Here is an 18792-nt window from a genome sequence, read left to right on the forward strand (position 1 = left end):
CTGGTTGTGTGTGTGTCTGTCTTTGCATCATTCATTTGTCTCTTTATTTCACAACTTTTAGTTTCTTGGAGTAAAACTTTCGGCGACATGGCCGTCACCGCCGCGACCCGGACACCGCGGAGGGATGATGCCAACTACAGGTTACACTTCCGAATGATAAACGAGCAACAAGTGGAGGATATCTGTCTTGACTTCTTCTACAAGCCACACACCATCACACTCCTGACAATTACTGTGCTCAGCTTGATGTACTTTGCGTTCACCAGGTAAACGACAACGCGCCGTTAAATATTTGTTTAAAAGCAAGCTTCATTTTTGTTAACACGTCAAATTGTGATCTGACAGGGACGATGAACACTCGGACAACAACCTCCGTGTTGGTTTTGTGGTGGTTGTCTCCTTCTTCTTGGTCATCAGTGTCTTGGCCTTTCCTAATGGTGAGTGGATTCACGAGAGCAGGGGTATTTCACAGATATTTATTACAATAATCCTTACAGGATTTAGGCTATCCAAAATTAAAAACACCAGTAACAAGAGTTGTGTTCAATAGCTGCAAGAATTGTGTTTTGTCTGCAAGTGAGACTAGTGCTCATTGTCAAGGTTGCATTTGTGTGCATACCTTTTGTTTTTGAGTCAAACTGACATTTAACTGATTTGTAAAATAACTTAACTTACTGTAAAATACAATGTGGTAGGCTCCAGCCCCCCACGACCCTTCACAGAACAAGTGGTTACAGCAGATGAATGAATGAATGAATGAATACAATGTGAGCATGACATTAATATAACATGAAAAGTAAATATGGTAGGTATGGCTTACAATGGTATTATTATATTGACCATACTTATTCTATTTACGTCCGTATTATATTCATATCATACACGTATTGTACTATTCTTTTGTCTTTACTATAATAACAACATGATAATGTGATGTTCTTTTTTCCTCAGGACCCTTCACCAGGCCGCACCCTGCAGTATGGCGAATGGTGTTTGGTGAGTGTTTGAAGTAACTTATCTGTTCACGGACAGTTTTCATTTCTGTTTATTCCCTCTCACCTTCATTCTCCTGTCTTTCGCAGGTCTCAGCGTGCTCTACTTCCTGTTTCTTGTCTTGCTCATCTTCCTTAACTGGGATCAAGTGAAGACTCTCATGTACTGGCTGGACCCAAATCTGCGCTACGCCAAACGGGAAGCTGATGTTATGGTAAGGAGGGTTTTGGGCTTTTTTTTTTGCTTACGTGTCAACCATCAGAGAAAGTTCACTCCACATCTCATATGTTGAAGACTGTGATGAGGCTTCTCTGTCATATCCCACCCACATCAGAGATTGCAAGGTCTACACACAGAGTCTATTATATGTATTGTTCTGGAGAAAATTGGTGATTTAGGTTTATAGGAGTGAACTAGGCCTGACTTTAATCCATTACCCCTGGTGCTCTGGTTCCCATTTGGATCCTGTTTAAAATTGAAAACATTATTATTTGAATTAATACATAGATAAATATTCATGTAGTTTTATTTAATTTACCCCATCATGATAATTTTTTCTTAATAACAGTGCATCTTATCTTACAAAAACTCTAAGCACCAGAGATAACTAGGTATTCCATTTGCTTTTAATATTAACCTTTAGGATAAAATATTCACTTGCTGGAGCCATGATAATCATCGAGTTATTCACTTCACCTGTCAGTGGTCATTGGTGTAAGTTCTTGGCACACTGTTGCTGCCGTTAATAGACTTAGTACTCCTGAACGGACAAAGGTCATTCACTGTGACTCCTGTGAGGAGATCTCATCAAGAGCTCAATGTGGGTGTGGACATTTCCACTTAAAGAATAATTTAAAAATGAGTTTTTAGTTGGTTTCCACTGTTACCTTTGTCTTCCACTCTACAGGAATATGCCGTAAACTGTACAGTGATAACGTGGGAACGCATCCTGAGCCACTTCGACATCTTTGCATTTGCCCATTTTGCAGGGTGGGTCATGAAGGCTCTGCTAATCCGGAGCTACGGCCTGTGTTGGACAATCAGCATCACCTGGGAGTTCACTGAGGTGACACTGTGTGCACACACGTGTGGTCAATATGACATCAGACTAAATCTGGCTGCATTATAATTTACGATGGAGATCATGCTGTATTTTGTAAGTGTCCAGGACGTGAACATACTGCATATTTATTCACATGGGAGTTCACACGTCATGCAAAAAGGGAGGAAAGTTTTGTGGCCAGGATCAGATAATGTGTGCAGACAGCGGGGATCCTTCATATGGGAGGAATTCATCTTAACAAACTGTAGTATGAACAGGAGTTTTTGCTCATAACAAGAGTTGTTGACTTGAGGGATTAGATTACAAGGTTTAACGACCTAATACCAGACTTACTGATCACAGAATCAACTGTGTCACGCAGCTTATGAACAAACGTAGCTCATTAAAATAACACACCAAGCTTTCAGTTTTCATCAGATATTATTTAAAATTCTTTCATCATATAAACCCATGTTTACTTTCCACGCTACGTGCACGTTTGTTCACAGCTCGTATTCATGCACCTTCTGCCCAACTTTGCGGAGTGCTGGTGGGATCAGGTGATACTCGACATACTGTTGTGTAATGGAGGAGGCATCTGGCTGGGTATGACTCTCTGCTACTACCTGGAGATGAGGACCTACCGCTGGGCCAGCATCAAGTCAGTGTTTCTCTGTTGTTGTATTTAATCACACGAACATTAGAAGACCTGAGCACTTTAAGAAATAAGACTGGAAGAAGTATTTTTTCATAGAACTTTTTTTTTAACTTTTAGTTTAAGCTATACTCTCATACATTGCAAAAAAGGACACGTCTGCTTAAACTCTCACAAAGGACAAGATCTTTCCTGCTGTGCTGGCAGTGAACTTATAAGCAACATTACTGATTTGTTTGTTTGATGAACATTAACAGTTTACAGTATCATTACTTCCCTTAATTAGTCTTAATTCATCTTATTAACATGAATATTGAATATTTGATTTGTCACAGCAGAAAAGAATAATTGATAATAACCTTAATGCCTCCATTCCAGGGAAATCCACTCCACCACGGGGAAGATAAAGCGAGCTGTGCTCCAGTTCACACCAGCCAGCTGGACTTACGTGCGCTGGTTTGACCCAAAGTCCTCCTTCCAGAGGCTGGCAGGCATCTATCTCTTCATGATCCTCTGGCAGGTAGTGCATGCTTTGACTCAGGCAGCTAGGGTCACATGTGTTTGGGCCAGAGCTCATTAAAGCCTCTCTATTCCTTATGCTAACTTTCTGCTAATAAACAATACATCCGTACTAAATCCTGTCTGTCTCACATCCTTCATATTCACAGCTGACAGAGTTGAACACGTTCTTCCTCAAGCACATCTTCATCTTCCAGGCCTCTCATCCTCTCAGCTGGTGTCGTGTCCTTCTCCTGGGAGTCATAACTGCACCCACTGTACGGTATGTTCAGACTTAAATCTCAAACGTTCCCTAATGTAGGAATCTGCAGTGCTTGCTTTGCTCTTGACGAGCACAAATGTATTTATTATTTATCTTCCTAAACCTCTTTCAGGCAATATTATGCATACCTGACAGACACTCAGTGTAAACGAGTTGGCACACAGTGTTGGGTGTTTGGGTAAGTACCTTTCGTCCTGTCAGTTAATTTCATTTGTAACTTACAACTCTGTGATTTTTAGCACAGACATTTTATTGTACTGAACACTGTCCAGGGTGAGACAGACTTCTTTGTATGTTTAACATTATGTAGTTGTTGACTTCATCGCAGACACAAAGCAGCTGATGCCCCCGTCTCCTCCAGTTGCTATAGCAACAAGATGAGCGCATAACGAAACCACTCTCTTGTCTGAGGTTTACCCCCGCCACGTAACCTTTTAAGGCTGAAAAAGAGATTCACACCGCAGAGTTACATTATACTGAGTTTGAATGGATGCAGAAGATGTATATGGATTCACAGCCACACGGGCTATACTGTACATCCACGGAGAAGCTCCAGTGCAGTGCAAAGGAATTACCAAGAGAGGGGGCAATTGTCAAAGTCTATTTCTGAAACGTTCAAATCTAACACACTATTGTGTCTAATTGTATTCTCCCATTTCCCTTAAGTGCCATCTCTTTCCTGGAGGCTCTTGCATGTATGAAATTTGGCCACGACTTGTTTTCCAAGACACAAATCCGCTATGTTCTCCTGTGGCTGCTCTGTCTGGTAAGACAAGTGTGTGGATGGTTGCTATTCGAAGATGTATTTCATCTCACACAACACAACAGCAGGATTTTGCATCTATATATATATTTTTTAAGTGTAAATATAACAGCTGTCATGACACCCAGTGATGAATACAATACATTTAAAATCATTAGATGTGATTATAATAATATAAAACATTACTACTTCTGTATTTTGCTTCTGGTCATTTATGCAGATATGGGCTCTAGATTCTGAAGGAGGAAGAGTTAAATTATTCTGGTCACTTACTGCGTTTTCTTTGCTAAAATACCTACAGTGTTTATGCAGAACCATTAATCTCAGTTTTTCACCCACATATTTTTTCTCATCTTCCTCAGGCACTCATCACACTGCTCTGTTTATATGGGATGGTGTGGTATGAGCAAAAGAAGATGAGGGTGAGCTTTGGTTCTTAAGTCAAATTATATCGTAACGCATGAATTTACAAAATGTAACTTGCTTGGATCTTTCTCACGACAGGTATTTTGACTGTTGGTGTTACTAATAATGTCACCACGCCTACTCTGTTTTTTTTGTTTTGTCTTTTTTGCTGTGCACCAGTAAGCCACGACACTGAGTCAGTTCGCACAGTACAAAGATTCTGCAGCCAAAGCAGCTAAATTGACTATGATATAAATCCCATTATTTACACCTGTTGTTTTTCTGCTGTGACATGTTGAAATGTCTTGACGTTTTGAGCCACGAGAGGCCGGAGAAACTACACTTATAGCCAGATTTTGTCACAGTTGTGCAACTCGTTGTCAGAAATGCCATTCACCCTCACCTTCCCTTCTGTTGACAGAGCATTTCTGTGCAAAGTGAGGACTGTAATGACAGCAGTGTTGTTGACTCATATGGTTTCGTCCCAGATGGCATTGCAGGTCAGTCTCATAACAGGCAGTCTGGTGACTACTCCTCACTGAACTTCATCCTAAATGTTTAACACGATTATGTGGTTTTGCTTCGCAGCTCGGAGCGATAATTTGAGGAGTTCACAACCTACAAAACGGAGGAGAGCTTCTGGGAGGAACAGATTTGTGAACGGCAACAGAGGAAAGAAACAGTGAACAACACTGTTCAGCAAACCTGTGAAGCCGATGAGTGAATCACATAGACTGCAAGAAGAATACAGTTGAATTTATTGAATACTTAAAGCTGCATCGGTGGTTTAATGAATCCCAGAAGACTTGGTAAACGCACTGATGTTCTAATTCGACAGATCTAATTGTTAGATGGCAAAAACACTGAGCTGGAAGCTTTATAGTCCTGTTGACTGGGGTCTCGATTCTTTGTAGAATCAACAGCACATATGCTGTCAATTATATTTCTACACAGACCTAAATAACAAATTAATCTTTCTGGATTGTGAAAGAGATGACACACAACATGTTCTGCTTAACAGTAGAATTCATGTTGTTTGGATGTTTTGCACTGTGGGACAAGTGAGTGGGTGTGTTGAGTCAGGGGTGTAAGAACCAGTCCTCTCCCACCACCCTTGGGTACATATTCTATATGCTCTTAAGACTTTTTGCAATTAACCTCCTTCACTGTTGTGTCTTTATATATTACTATGTAGAGTTTAATAGCTTTACAAGAAAAAGTAAAGATCAAAGTGACTGTTGTATGTGGGATTTTGTAAATTATTTGTATTCAGGTGATTTAATATATTTATGTTTGTGTAAGGGCTTCTTTTCTATAACACACTGCGCCACGATGAAATACAGCTACTGTGCTTTTCAAATGAACGGAACAAGTAAGTGTTCCTGAACACAACTGTGGCCTGCAAATTGTATTCTTACAATTACTACTAAAACTGACAAGATGCACAATATTTTTTGTATGTTTGTAATTTTTGTATGTTTGTTATGAGTGTATGTGTGTAGTATGCAAGACAGAGAATACTGTGACTTTCAGTAGCAAAGGATAATCACTTTTGTGAAACAGTCCGTTTTAATAAGCCGTTTTTGTTTTTCAGTGATCGAAATGAATAAAATGTGACTTTAATAACATATCGTGTGACTGGTCAACATAAGTTATGCTTAATATTGTTGAGTGTGTGTGGTGTATTTGGTATTTCGAAACTTATTTAGCACTTCTCTGACTTAGTGATTCCAGTTATATGAACATGTACAATGCTTTAAGTGCAGACTACACTGTGTTTAACTTTTATTGTGTTATTGCTTATGTATGATTTGTATGGGTTTGATTGCTTTTGTAGGTATAAATATATTGCAACATGAAACAAATTTGGGTTTTTTTTTTGTACAATATAAGATATTTTACGTGTATCCTTGTATTTGAGATGTCTGCAGTAACAGATCGACTCATTACATTATACCATCTGGAAGTCAGTGTTACATCAACAACATAATGGAAAGAACTAAAAGTAGTTGACAAATCTAAGGAAACAATTCCCACAAGATTAAAATATATATATATATATCTGTTGTCTAAAGGCATACTTTGTGATAAATAATTAACAAAGCACATTGTATTAGGTCCACGGGTATACTAAAGTCACATTTTATGTTAGAGATTAAAGCTAATGGTTAAGCTTCACCATTGTCCTGTAATAAAATTTTACAATAACCTCCAAGGTTCACACAGTATTATTTTTTTACATCCACTGCCTCCATTTTGACGCCCGCGATTTGCTTTTGGTCTAATTAGTAGGGAACATATTTATCGGTCATTCATTCAAATTATTTTCTGAATTTATCAGTTAACTGTTGGGTAAAATGAACATCTCTCAGCGCTTGTTTTATTCGGACCAACAGTCAGAACCCGAAATAATATTAATAACAATAAAACAAATGCATTAATTCTCAAAATACAAATTATTGTAGTTCATTAAATGACAAATTAGCTACATAAGCCATGTGGTAAGACCTGACGCACCGAGCTCCTTTGTTAGGTTCAGCTACTACATTTCCCATAATTCCTTGGTGTGTGTGGCCGCTGTGCTGGATGACAGCTATCCGGCGCCGAAACGCCGATAGACACTCAGACGAAAGAGCCATGGCGGCCACGGGTGGAGGGAAAATTAGAAGCAGGAGATATCATATCGCCGCTAAACCTTACGCCAAGAGTAAACAGGTAAATCGAGTGAAAGTTTTAACGTTTAAGGTCCGTGTCGAATACGTTACGGTCACTGCAGTGCCACCGTCACTTAGTAGTTGTTATTGTTTTGTTGGAGACATTTTATGGCCTGCCGTTAGCGCTCGTGGCCTCCACGCGCTGCTAGCATGTTCAGGAAATGCTAATGAATTAGCGCGCTACCTTACAGGTTAGCAGAATCAGGCGGACTTGACAGGTCAAATCACGGCAGTGTGTCGTTTAGACTAGTTAACGTGTGTTTGCTGAAATGCCAGCACGTGCGCGGCAAGTCGAGATAACCAACCGCGGCTACGTTCGTGAGTTCTTAGCTGTTAGCGAAGTTAGCGGAAAGCAAGGAAGTAGAATTCTGAGTATTAGCCGATGTAGCTAATGCGAGCTAGCAAGCTAGCACTGCCGAGCAACGCATTGTTGTCTTCGGTTCTTAAGTTTGAAGGTATCGCACCGTTACAGGTAGAAGTGACATGATCATTTTGATCTAAATAACCCATGCCCGTAGCTGAGCGCAGCTGTCGTTCATACTGATACATTTTGAGGGATATGTTACAGGCCCTTTTTGGAAACATTTTTTGATGTTAGCTAGTAGCGTTAGCCAAATCTCAGCCAGTTGAATTGCGCAGGAAGCATTGGCTGATAGAAGAACCCACATGGTTGCCAGAGTGGATTCACTTGCCGTTTGGACACCAATGTTGGCATAAAAACGACGCCACAGCGTTAACAGTGGACAAGACGTGTCCTGATACATGGCACAGGCATTGACCTACTTTGTCACCATTTAGTATATTCTTGTGAACTGCCAGCTTGGTGATGCCGTTTGTTTTCTGTTAGGACGACAAAATCACTGAAAAGCTTAATTTGAAAATTGTTCGAGCGAAATTGTAATATATTGTGATATTTACACCAGCAGAAAAGTAATGTAACCAGTGAACGGATATCAGTTGGATAGGGTCAACACTTTTGATGGATAGCCATTGTTTGCCGACCCCACTGGACTGGTTTATGTAAAGTTACAATACATTATCTTAATGACTTGCAGAAACTAAACATTGCAAGATCAAACAATAATTTGTTGGACTTGTTTGACATTGTTGTTTTTGGCATGATTGCACCATCTCTATGGCACTATCAATCATTCTTCATTAAAGGGGATGGGATAAGAAAACAGCCTAAACCAATAAAAAGTGATTAATACAGCGCAAGACACGTGTTTATATCTTACACTCTTTTGGCTAAGGACCAAGTAAATACAAACATAGTGTAGTATTTTATTTTTAGTAGTTTTGTATGTACTGCTGACTCGGCATGGGGTGTCAGTGTCAAGTTAACATTCTTGTCACCTAATCCCAGAAGCCCATTTTTTGGATAATCAGGTGTTCATTGTAAAGAACAGTAAAGAAAGATTGCATTCAAGCCAACAAACGCAGTAACTTTAATTTGTAATATTTTGGTTGACTAAATGTTCATGTGAAGATCGGCTTTTCTGCAACAATCTGATTTACACAACACTGCTGGCGAAAAGCAGAAGGATAAGACATGCAGTTTTGCACCATTGTCGCTTGATTCACATCAGAACGTCTGTGATGGAAGTGTTTTTGTCAAAACTTCCTGTGCCATTTCACCCAATTGTAACAACTGACTGGTTTAAATGATTATAGAACATTTTTTTACTCGCTAAATGCACTCCATCTTGCTCACTAAGTTACGTGACCCTGTGGAAACACTCTTAAATCCTCATATTTTTTGAAAATAATAAGTAAACTAGAAATTTCATGGTTGTTGCACATGTTCTTGATTAGTCAAAGTTGTGTATTTGCACATAGGGTAAAGTGCAGTGTGGCCCACAGGTGTATATCTTAGATAAGCAGGATGCAGGCACATGTGGCTCTTATCAGGTGTTGAAAGCTACCACTGGGGTGCACAGCATCTACACGAAGAGATGACTAGCCAAATACCACTTTTCCTCAAAACCTTTTCCTTCTTGCATGTACTTTCTCATCACAGCGCAGGACAGCATTGCCCTAATCTGAAATCATCCAAGTAGCGTTACTGCGCCAATCTTAGAATTAAAGAGATTAAATAAATAGACTGGTAAACCCTTTTGCATCGAGAAAGCATTACATATTACTGGTTGGACAAACCTATCAGAAAATTTACGCCACCTTGTTCACTACTTTTCAGTGCATATTCCCTTTAATTTCTGCTTGCAGTCATGTAATAGGCTTGTTCTTTTCTGCGGAGGCATGTCCATGAAATGCTTCATACGTCTTTTATCCTGTTAAGAGCTAGAAATGTCTCTAAATGCTTGAATAGATTTCTCAACAAGTTGCTACAGTCTATTGATTTTACATAAGAGTTTTCTAAATCCTGGAAACGCTGTTACCTTCTGTGCAGAGTGTAGGTGATGAGACTCATACTTATCGATTGGAATTCATCCAGTATTAGACCTTGGTACAGAGCGGACAAGCCTCACTTGCTCAGTGTTTCATAGAAGCACACACAGTGCCTGACCCAGTTTCTGTCATACTGAGCTGGTGTTTTGTTTTGCACTTGGGAAGACGAATAATGGGGCTGTGCAGCTCTGTTCACGTGATAAAATTCAATGTTGATTGCTGCATATTGCTAATCAAAAGAGTCCAACACATTTTATATTATTATTAAAAAGTGTATTAATCCAAACGATTCCGCTAGCCAAACCTTAACATTTTATGCGTAGTGAATTTTTTTCCCGTGACGGTCATTAGGGGGCTTTTTCTAATAAGAAGACGACAAATAATATCTCCAGTTGATGGTTCTTTCTTTTGTTTGTTTGCTTTTGTCTCGCTCTCATTCCTTTGATCTCGCTGTTCACATCTTCCTATTCACGGCTTCTTCTCCCTTTCTCACGTGTCTATCAGCAGCAGTCAGGCCTCATCAGTCGAGTGACAGACACAGTAAAGAGCATCGTTCCTTCCTGGCTGCAGAAGTACTTCAAGAATGAAGATGCTCCCGAAGGAGGAGAGGCAGCACAGAGGACAGACCAGAACTGCCAGCCACCTCCTACTCCTCCTAATGGCAGTGAAGAAGGACCACCTGCCCTTGATGGACGTGACTCCCCAGAGCCAAGCACCAGTAACACAGGTGAGGAACCATTCTTTCTTAGGTTATCCAAAAGGCTAGCTGGGGAATTTTTCATACTTTGTATGAGAATTGAGTCTGAACAGGTTATTATGCGGTTTCTTTCATTATCAACACTGTGGTTTCTTTCTCTCTTGCACAGAACCCTCAACCAGCCGTGCATCACTGAACTTTCAGGATTATGTGCTCTCTCGACCTCCTCTGAGTCGCTCCCACCTCCACTTTACCCCGCTGGATGTGTCGTCTCCGACCCTGGGGACCTCCAGCAACCTCTTCTCCCAGCCCTCCACCTCCTCAGCCCCTGGGCCGTTTTCCACGGGCTTCTCCTTGGTCAAAGAAATCAAGGACAACCTCTCACAGCATGAAGATGATAACATTTCCACCACAAGTGGATTTTCCTCCCGCGCATCTGACAAGGGTAAGATCAGAGCATTGAACAAGACGCTTGTCTTTGTAAAGGTATATTGTCATCAAATAGATGAAATAATCAAAAGCTTCCACACGTGCTGCCACCTTCCTCAGTAGAAAGAGGTAATTGATCAGGTGAAATAAAATAGTTCTGTTTCTGTTATCTGAAGTTATTTTTGTGGACTTATTGCTGCTACCACAATCTTTATCCGGTATGATTTGCGTATATTTCCATGCAACAGTCCAATATACAAACTTTGCCTTCACTGCCTTTGCATAACTATCTTTAACCTTATCGGTCTGATGAAGCCAACTATTGAGGACTAATTAATACTACTAGCCAAATATTATGTTTACACACAGAAACTAATCTGATAACCAGATGAAGATATATTATATTATTAATACAGATTTGTATTATATGTCAGAGCTGTTTTGAGAAATTCTTTCCTTTGTGTTTGGCTTATTTTTCTGATGTGGTGCATTTAATTGCTTTACTATTTGAATGTACAGTTAACTAGACATCATAGGACGTAAATGGAAATACACTGCAGCTGTTGCATAATATCCATAAATCTGGGGAAGACCAGTCATGTGAAATGATCAGGTTCATGTAGATGGTAATCTTTCCGTGCAACCTGCGTTCTTCCTCATCATCCTGCACTGCTTATTAAGCTGCTGACTTAAGCGTTTGAAACAAATATCCAGCCACAGAAACTGTAGTTGACATACTGTAATAATACACACACAATGTTTCTCATTCAACACTGCGTAGACGTATAGCACATAACTAGCGAGGCGGCTTAACTCGACTGATGCACTGGTGCGTTGTCAAAACGAGCTGTGGTGGCTTCAACGTCTTCTCTCTTTCAGATGTCCCCACTTCTAAAACGGCATCACTTCCTCAGCTTTGGTCCCCTGAGACGGACAGAACAAATTCTGGGCCTCAACCTTCCCAGTCCAGTCTTAAAAAGCCTGCTTTCAACCTGTCTGTCTTTGGAACCTCCTCCAATGTGAGTATCTGCCTGTCCATCAAGATGTTGTGACCGTCACCATGTAGAGTTAGTAAAAAGCTTGTTAAAGGGGGCAAATATGTGACTCAACGCTGGGAATTTGGGCAACTTAGTGCTTCAACTTGAGCTGTGTGTGTAGATAAGTGACCCACTTAAATATAAAATGCCCCTCTAGAATTGAAGCACTGCCCAAAAAATGTTGTGCTTACCTCAAATGCACTCCTACGTCCTTTATGATGTAGTCATAGCTATCAGCCACATTAGTTATTAGCCATATACATAATATGGAAAGAAAGGTTATTGCCACACCACTGACATGCAGGCACTATCCTAAATGTGTGAGCAGTACGTTACATATTTACGTTCATCAGCATGGCAGCGTCCCAGACGCTACAAGTCGGTGTAGACGATTCGCAACAAGTTGTCCTCTTTTGTGTGCAGTGTGACTCAGATTTTAACAATGCAGGAACAAAAGAAAATTCAGATTTTCCACTAATACAAGTCTGAGCTGGTCATATGTTTGTTAAATAGTTCACAACAAACCCTTTCCCCTTGACAACATGATAGATAGATAGATAGATAGATAGATAGATAGATAGATAGATAGATAGATAGATAGATAGATAGATAGATAAAAAAAGATTGTATTTATTTCATATTTGGATGTTGATTGAAACCTTTTGTGTTTCAGTCAACATTAAACAGCACAGTGATGAACTCCAGCCAGCTTGGAGATTCACCTTTCTACCCTGGGAAGACAACATACGGCGGGGCAGCCGCAGTCAAAAGTGCCCGCGGTCGCCCTGGAACACCATACCAGGTGAGTTATGTGCAATGTAGAATCTGTGACCTGTTACGATTGTGACATTAAAAATAACTTACATGGTTACATAGGACACCAAACTCTATTTATTTACTCTATTTACTCTAAATATGCATTTATTGCTCTCGCTGCAAAGGCTTCTTAAGCACTTTATTTGACATTGACATCATGACTGATGAATGTAATTGGAGAATAAATGAGTTCATCTGGTGTCTAGGCCCCGGTGAGGAGGCAGATTAAGGCGAAGCCTGCCGGTGCTACGCCCTGTGGAGTGACCAGCGCCACAGCCAGACGCATCCTGCAGTCCCTGGAGCGTATGTCGAGCCCACTGGCTGTGAGTACACACATAACTCAGACGCTCTTCTGTTGAAACTTCACTTTATCTCCAAGTTTGGTAGTATTGGCAGTGAATTTGTAAATATATACTTTGTGTTGTCCCAGTAGACTCTTCTTCTGATTATATGCTTTTCTAAAATTTGATTTGTCTTGATCTGCAGGATGCCAAGAGAATCCCAGCAGCAGCAGCCTCAGCCGCCATGTCAAGAGTAAGTTTTTATGTTAAATTTATTGAAAGCATCTGTTTACAGTGTACAGTACACCAGTGATAATAAATAAAATATGGGAACTGTGGTTTAATAGTTTAAAATTAGTGACAACCATCTGTGAAATGGTGAACTCTTGAAATACTAAAGTCTCTTAGAAGACAAAAAAAAAAAAAAACATCTCACATTGTTTCTGTTTCTGTTTCTATTTCAGTCAATGGATGGCATAAACCCAGATGTTTCACATCTCCAGGCTAAAAAGAAACGGGTAAGTACAGAAATTGAATTTGTATGTTACTGTTCAACTTCAGCGTTTGTTTTCTGATTTTATGACAGTCTTGCATGTCGAAGCTTATGTATGCAGGTCCACGTCTTAACTTCACTTGGGTCTACTGCCCAGTGTACTTGTGGTGTTGTGAACAGGAATATCATTGTACAAACCCAGCAGCACTTGTTGCGATTTGTCTTCCTGTCATTTTCGTTCCCGCTGCCTGTTGGCCTCCTCTACGCTCATTAACGGAATTCCCCTCAGCTGTTCACTGCTGTGTGTGCGTGTGTGTCTGTGTGTGTGTGTGTACACATTTGTGAGGGAAAAACTCTGCCAGACTCTATATTGTATTTGGATCATAAGTGTGTTAATGGTCTGTGTGTTAAATGTAGTCCATTGTTAAGTTGTGCCAGCTCTATACTGGACATGTCCCCAATAATAAATATCAGACATTCACAGCTGTGCCAGCTGCTTTGTAAAGGAAAAAAAAACAATGGTGTATTGATCATTGCAGAAACAAGAGAGCCCACTGTTTAACTAGGGCTTTTATGATTGTTTCACCTTGGCAGAGTTCAAAATATAGCCAAGCATTACTTGATTTTCATCTTATAGATAGTGCCCATCTCTGGTGTGATTTAATCGCATTTTGAAAACCCCTGAGCTCTTAGTCCTAAACAAAGAATGGAGCACTGCAGTTCTCTTGAATATGATTTTTTTTCCCCCCCCATCCTTTAATAACCATCCTTTCTTAAATTTAGATGGACTCAAACCTCCCACCAGTGCAGAAACTTGTGGTTCCTTCTGCACCATCTGTGTCAGGAAATCGCTCCGTGTCCTTCAGGCCTACTTTAACCCCTGGAGGACTGACCCGAACTCTTGACAGGACCGCAAGAGAGACGGTTAGTCGCACAGAGCTGCAATATTTCACACCTTGTCATGGCTCATCTTTATTTAATGCAGCCAAATGGTGCTTTATACATACTTGACATTATTTATTTATTTATTTTTTATTTATCATTCCCACAGCCCACAAGACAATCACCACAACTACCTGAAGCAATCGCGGGTCCATCTCAAAGGTAAAACACAACTGCTCTGATTGACCAAAGACATGTTCCTCATGGAAGCTGATACCACTTTGAGCCAAAAAAATTTACATAGTGGCCTTCCTCAGTTATCTAAACCCTCCGTAATGAAAGGATGGATTTCTGTATTTAAATATTTCAAAATAGCAAACTAATCACAGCATATCATACTGTTGCTTATGCTTCTTTTACTTAATAAACTTGCTTTACCTGTCTTGCAGCACAATGGGTTCCAGCGGCCCAGCCTATCCTCTGTCCAGCACACCTGCAGCCAGCAGTGTGAGCTCCGGAGGGGGCAAGATGAAGAGAGATAGGACCAGTACACGCGCCCCGTCCAGACGAGTGGACGATGATGCGGTGAGAGCTTTGTATATGCAAAAATGTTTATTTTGTTCATTCGTGTTAATCCGTAAAATATTATTTTAAAGACTCGTAAAATGAGATGCACGTGTTTGTTTTCTGACTCAAGGTGGCTGAAGTACTGGAGCTCCCAACCATTTCCCTTCCCATCAGCACGTCTGCCTTGCCCACCTTCAGCTTCTCCTCTCCCCTACCGCCTCTGACCACTTCCTCTTCCCCCAAGACTCTTGCTGTAACTCCTGCTAAGGAAACTCTCACAAATAAGGTCCGTCTTAAAACGGTCTGACACTACAATGATGATGATACAAGTTTAGCAGTAAACCGCATTTTGCTAATGTTTTGTTTTTTCCTAGGATCCACCAAAGGCCTCAACGCCCCCCTGTGTACCTTTTACGTTTTCTTCCCCTATTGTCAAAGCCACTGCTGCTAGCCCACCTTCCTTTTCTCCTTCTGTAAGTACATCATTTTTTATTTCCTTTCTTAATTAAATCTTCTCTCGTTTCTTTAAAAACAAGTTATATAGTCCTGCTCTGTTTCTTTGCAGGCTGGATTTACTTTCAGTGCACCTGTAGCAAAGTTGGGTCCCTCCATGTCAAATGGAAAACTGACTACACCCATAGCGGCAGCAGGTAAGAGATGTTTCTTAGAGTTGGTCTTTTTACTGACGTCTTGTATTGACTGGGAAAGTGTTAATACTTTGGTGTTTTGGTTTGTTTTACAGTGAAGCCAGCAGCAAGCAAAGGCACAGAAGAATTTGAAGGACCGTTCAAACCAGCCAAAACTCTAAAGCAGGGGAGCGTGCTGGATCTCCTCAAAGCTCCTGGTTAGAATTATAACAATACTATCTTTTTGTGCTCATACATTTTGAACCTGAAAGTTAATTCCTTTTAATTCTCTGCATGTTCTCTCTAGGCTTTGCGTCTCCAGTTGCTCAAATTTCCCCAAGCACCAACGCTGCTACCCAGCAGACGTCCACACAATCCACTGCGCCCTCCTCCACTTCCACAACCTCTTTCCTATCTTCTTCATCAGGGTTTGGTGGTTTGTCCAAAGCCTCAACAGACTGGAGCTGTGAAGTCTGCTTGGTTTCTAACAAGCAATCAGACACAAAGTGTGTTTGCTGTATGGCCCCACAGCCCAAATCTATGGACAGTAAACAATCATCCGCCACCTCTGTTGGAATGGAGAGCAGCAGCACGAACACCACCTCCACCACTACAACCACAACAGGTTTTGGCACCATGTTTTCCAAACCTGCTGGTACCTGGGACTGTGACACCTGTCTTGTTATAAACAAACCGGATGCAGTAAAGTGTGTGGCCTGTGAAACGGCTAAACCCGGGACAGGGCTCAAACCCTCACTGACTCTTCCTTCTGCCTTCTCAGCTGTTAAGACTGTATCGCCCCCCACAGCCCCTGTTTCTATAGGGTTCAGTGGATTTGGAGACAAATTCAAAAAACCTGAGGATTCATGGGAATGTGATACGTGTATGGTAGTGAACAAGGCAGAAGACTCTAAGTGTGTGGCCTGCACGAGTGCTAAACCAGGTAATGGGATCGTGATGATGGCAATGATGATATGTATTGTTTCATACACTACTGAATTTGGCTTCTGGTTTTACCAGCTCTCCTCTTCAGGCGAACTGGTATAACCAGTTACATTGAAAAGATTTGTTTTGTTTTGGTAAGCATCCTCCTTTCCTCATCCACCCTACAGGATCTTCAGCAGAAGCCTCTTCGTCAGCCAGCAGTGCTCCAGCGTTTGGATTGGGAGAAAAGTTCAAGAAGCCAGAGGGAACCTGGGACTGTGATGTCTGTCTTCTTCAGAATAAGGCTGCCGACATGAAGTGTGTTGCCTGTCAGGCAGCCAAACCTGGAGCTAGCGTGGAGCCCAAGGGTAAATGATGCAGCCTGCCTTTGGGAATTTGCAATACTTTGTCAGTAGTAAATGACTTGGGGGTCCTAAATGTTTTAATGCATCCCATTTATAGACATTGAATGAACATTCATGGTTGCGTAACACCTTCACAATCTACACCCTTATCTTTTCAATTCTGTGAATGTTTGTTATCCTTTGTTTCTCTACAGCCTTTGGTTCTTTCGGTTCCTCTGCTGGTGGGACATCTACCTCTAGTACTGGAGGTTTTAAGTTTGGCACATCAGACAGTACTGCGGGATCCGGCTCCGGAGGTTTCAAGTTTGGGACCTCGTCTTCGGAGTCATCTTCTTCTTCGTCAGGTGGATTCAAATTTGGACTCCCATTTGGAAGCTCCTCATCAGAAACCACTTCTAAAGACACTACTGCTTCATCAGGTTTCAAATTTGGCACTTCATTTGGAGGTGGCCCTGGTGATGACAAAAAGTCAGACCAGCCTGCTGCAGGTGCTGGGTTTAAGTTTGGGGTCGGCGGGGGGATAGTGTTTGGTACTGGATCATCTAGCACAGAAAGTAACTCTTCTAAAGGCGGCTTCACCTTCGGACTGTCAAAACCTGAAGAGAAAACATCAGACACCACCACAACCTCCTCATCCTCCGTTACTTTCACTCCTCCCTCCTCCTCTGAAGTAAAGAGTGACGTCGCAACATCATCAAATGACACCACGTCAGCAAACACCAACTCTATCACCACAACATCTACCACAGCTGGGTCTGTGTTTTCGAGATTAGGGGAGCGAAAGTTGGCGACCAGCGCAACGCAGGGGGGCTCTACTTTTGGATCCTTGCAGGCCGGCACAGAGCCAGCTGGTCCCGCATTTGCATTTGGAAAGCCGGAGGAAAAGAAAGAAGTGGCTGCCCCCTCAGCTCAGTCTAGCTTCCTCTTCGGTGCTGCTAGCAAGGAGGCAGATTCTGCTCCAGCCGCAACAGGAGGCTTTTCATTCGGCAAACCGAGTGTTTCAAATGAACAACCTCCACCACCACCTTACACTTTTGGCAAACCAGCTGAGAAGAATGAAACATCTACTTCAGAGGCCCCAAAGCCCTCCTTTGCTTTTGGACAAAGTGTTGCAGGTATTTAATTTGTAAATGTTATTTTTTATAGTAAATAAGTACAGATTAATCAAACAAGCAATTAGTGACCATTGAAGGTGCTGGTAGGTGGATTGTTTTACCTATAGACAGGCCTCCCCTCATTATGGTATTTCATTTGGCGATTAATTGACATACAAACTTTCCTTTAATGCTTGTTTCTTAACTGAATTAAATGGCTGCATTTCATTGGCTATATACAATCACATGAGGTTAAGCTTCTAGATATAAACAGCTGGTGACACTAGTTCTCCCTCAGGTGCCATTAGCACAGGGGGATGCAACAAGATAAAGAGTCAAGACATAAATGGAAATAGTGATGGAAATATGACTTTTCTGTTTTATTCAGCCACTTTTATACAAGCTACTGGAAACAGTGCTATGTTATGCAAAATCAGTAGTTCATTACTCACTCAAACCTATGTGGTCTCCCCCTGAACAGATTCTACTGCTGCTCCAAAACCAGCATTTTCTTTCATGGCTGGTAATCCCACAAACTCCACCACCTCATCATCCTCCACCCCAACTCCCAGTCTGTTCGGCACCACCAGCAGCAGCACCTCTACCACCACTACACCGGCTCCAGCTCCCTCCGCAGCTACCGGCGCGTTCATGTTCGGGCAGCCTGCTGCAACCTCCAGCGACGCTCCAACTAAGGCCTTTGTCTTTGGTCAGAGTCAGGACAGCCAGCCGCCTGCCCCATCAACTGCTCCTCTGAACTCCACTTCAGCCCCTTCTCCAGCTCAGCCCTTCATCTTTGGTGCTCCTGTCAATGCTGCT

General features: G+C 41.5%; 2 protein-coding genes across 4 annotated transcripts in view; both read left to right on the plus strand.

Moving 5' to 3' along the window:
• The first annotated feature begins 59 nt into the window (after window positions 1-59).
• Window positions 60-6759, plus strand: ptdss1b (phosphatidylserine synthase 1b). Its single transcript, XM_084563343.1, has 13 exons — window positions 60-266; window positions 346-437; window positions 952-996; window positions 1083-1207; window positions 1901-2059; window positions 2545-2696; window positions 3069-3210; window positions 3359-3471; window positions 3584-3649; window positions 4138-4237; window positions 4597-4656; window positions 5061-5139; window positions 5228-6759. The coding sequence occupies exons 1-13, from the start codon at window positions 88-90 to the stop codon at window positions 5323-5325; spliced, it is 1410 nt and encodes a 469-aa protein (XP_084419469.1). The 5' UTR covers window positions 60-87; the 3' UTR covers window positions 5326-6759.
• Window positions 6760-7157: 398 nt separating this feature from the next.
• The window catches only part of nup153 (nucleoporin 153), a 14657-nt gene continuing 3022 nt past the window's right edge, over window positions 7158-18792 (plus strand). The window contains exons 1-19 of one of the 3 annotated variants that reach the window (XM_084563575.1): window positions 7158-7354; window positions 10267-10489; window positions 10629-10904; window positions 11768-11907; window positions 12599-12727; window positions 12948-13064; window positions 13228-13275; window positions 13487-13540; window positions 14299-14439; window positions 14567-14619; window positions 14847-14982; window positions 15095-15250; window positions 15339-15437; window positions 15530-15614; window positions 15707-15808; window positions 15898-16533; window positions 16703-16882; window positions 17074-17994; window positions 18455-18792. The exon at window positions 18455-18792 is cut by the window's right edge and continues 73 nt beyond it. In XM_084563575.1, coding sequence (XP_084419701.1) covers window positions 7226-7354; window positions 10267-10489; window positions 10629-10904; window positions 11768-11907; window positions 12599-12727; window positions 12948-13064; window positions 13228-13275; window positions 13487-13540; window positions 14299-14439; window positions 14567-14619; window positions 14847-14982; window positions 15095-15250; window positions 15339-15437; window positions 15530-15614; window positions 15707-15808; window positions 15898-16533; window positions 16703-16882; window positions 17074-17994; window positions 18455-18792 — 3963 coding nt within the window. In that variant the 5' untranslated portion in view covers window positions 7158-7225. The remainder of the gene's footprint in view (window positions 7355-10266; window positions 10490-10628; window positions 10905-11767; window positions 11908-12598; window positions 12728-12947; window positions 13065-13227; window positions 13276-13486; window positions 13541-14298; window positions 14440-14566; window positions 14620-14846; window positions 14983-15094; window positions 15251-15338; window positions 15438-15529; window positions 15615-15706; window positions 15809-15897; window positions 16534-16702; window positions 16883-17073; window positions 17995-18454) is intronic. The other 2 variants (XM_084563573.1, XM_084563574.1) reach the window with 2 other exon arrangements.

The sequence above is a fragment of the Chelon labrosus genome (genome assembly GCF_963514085.1).
Source record: "Chelon labrosus genome assembly, chromosome: 16".
Lineage (NCBI taxonomy): Eukaryota > Metazoa > Chordata > Actinopteri > Mugiliformes > Mugilidae > Chelon > Chelon labrosus.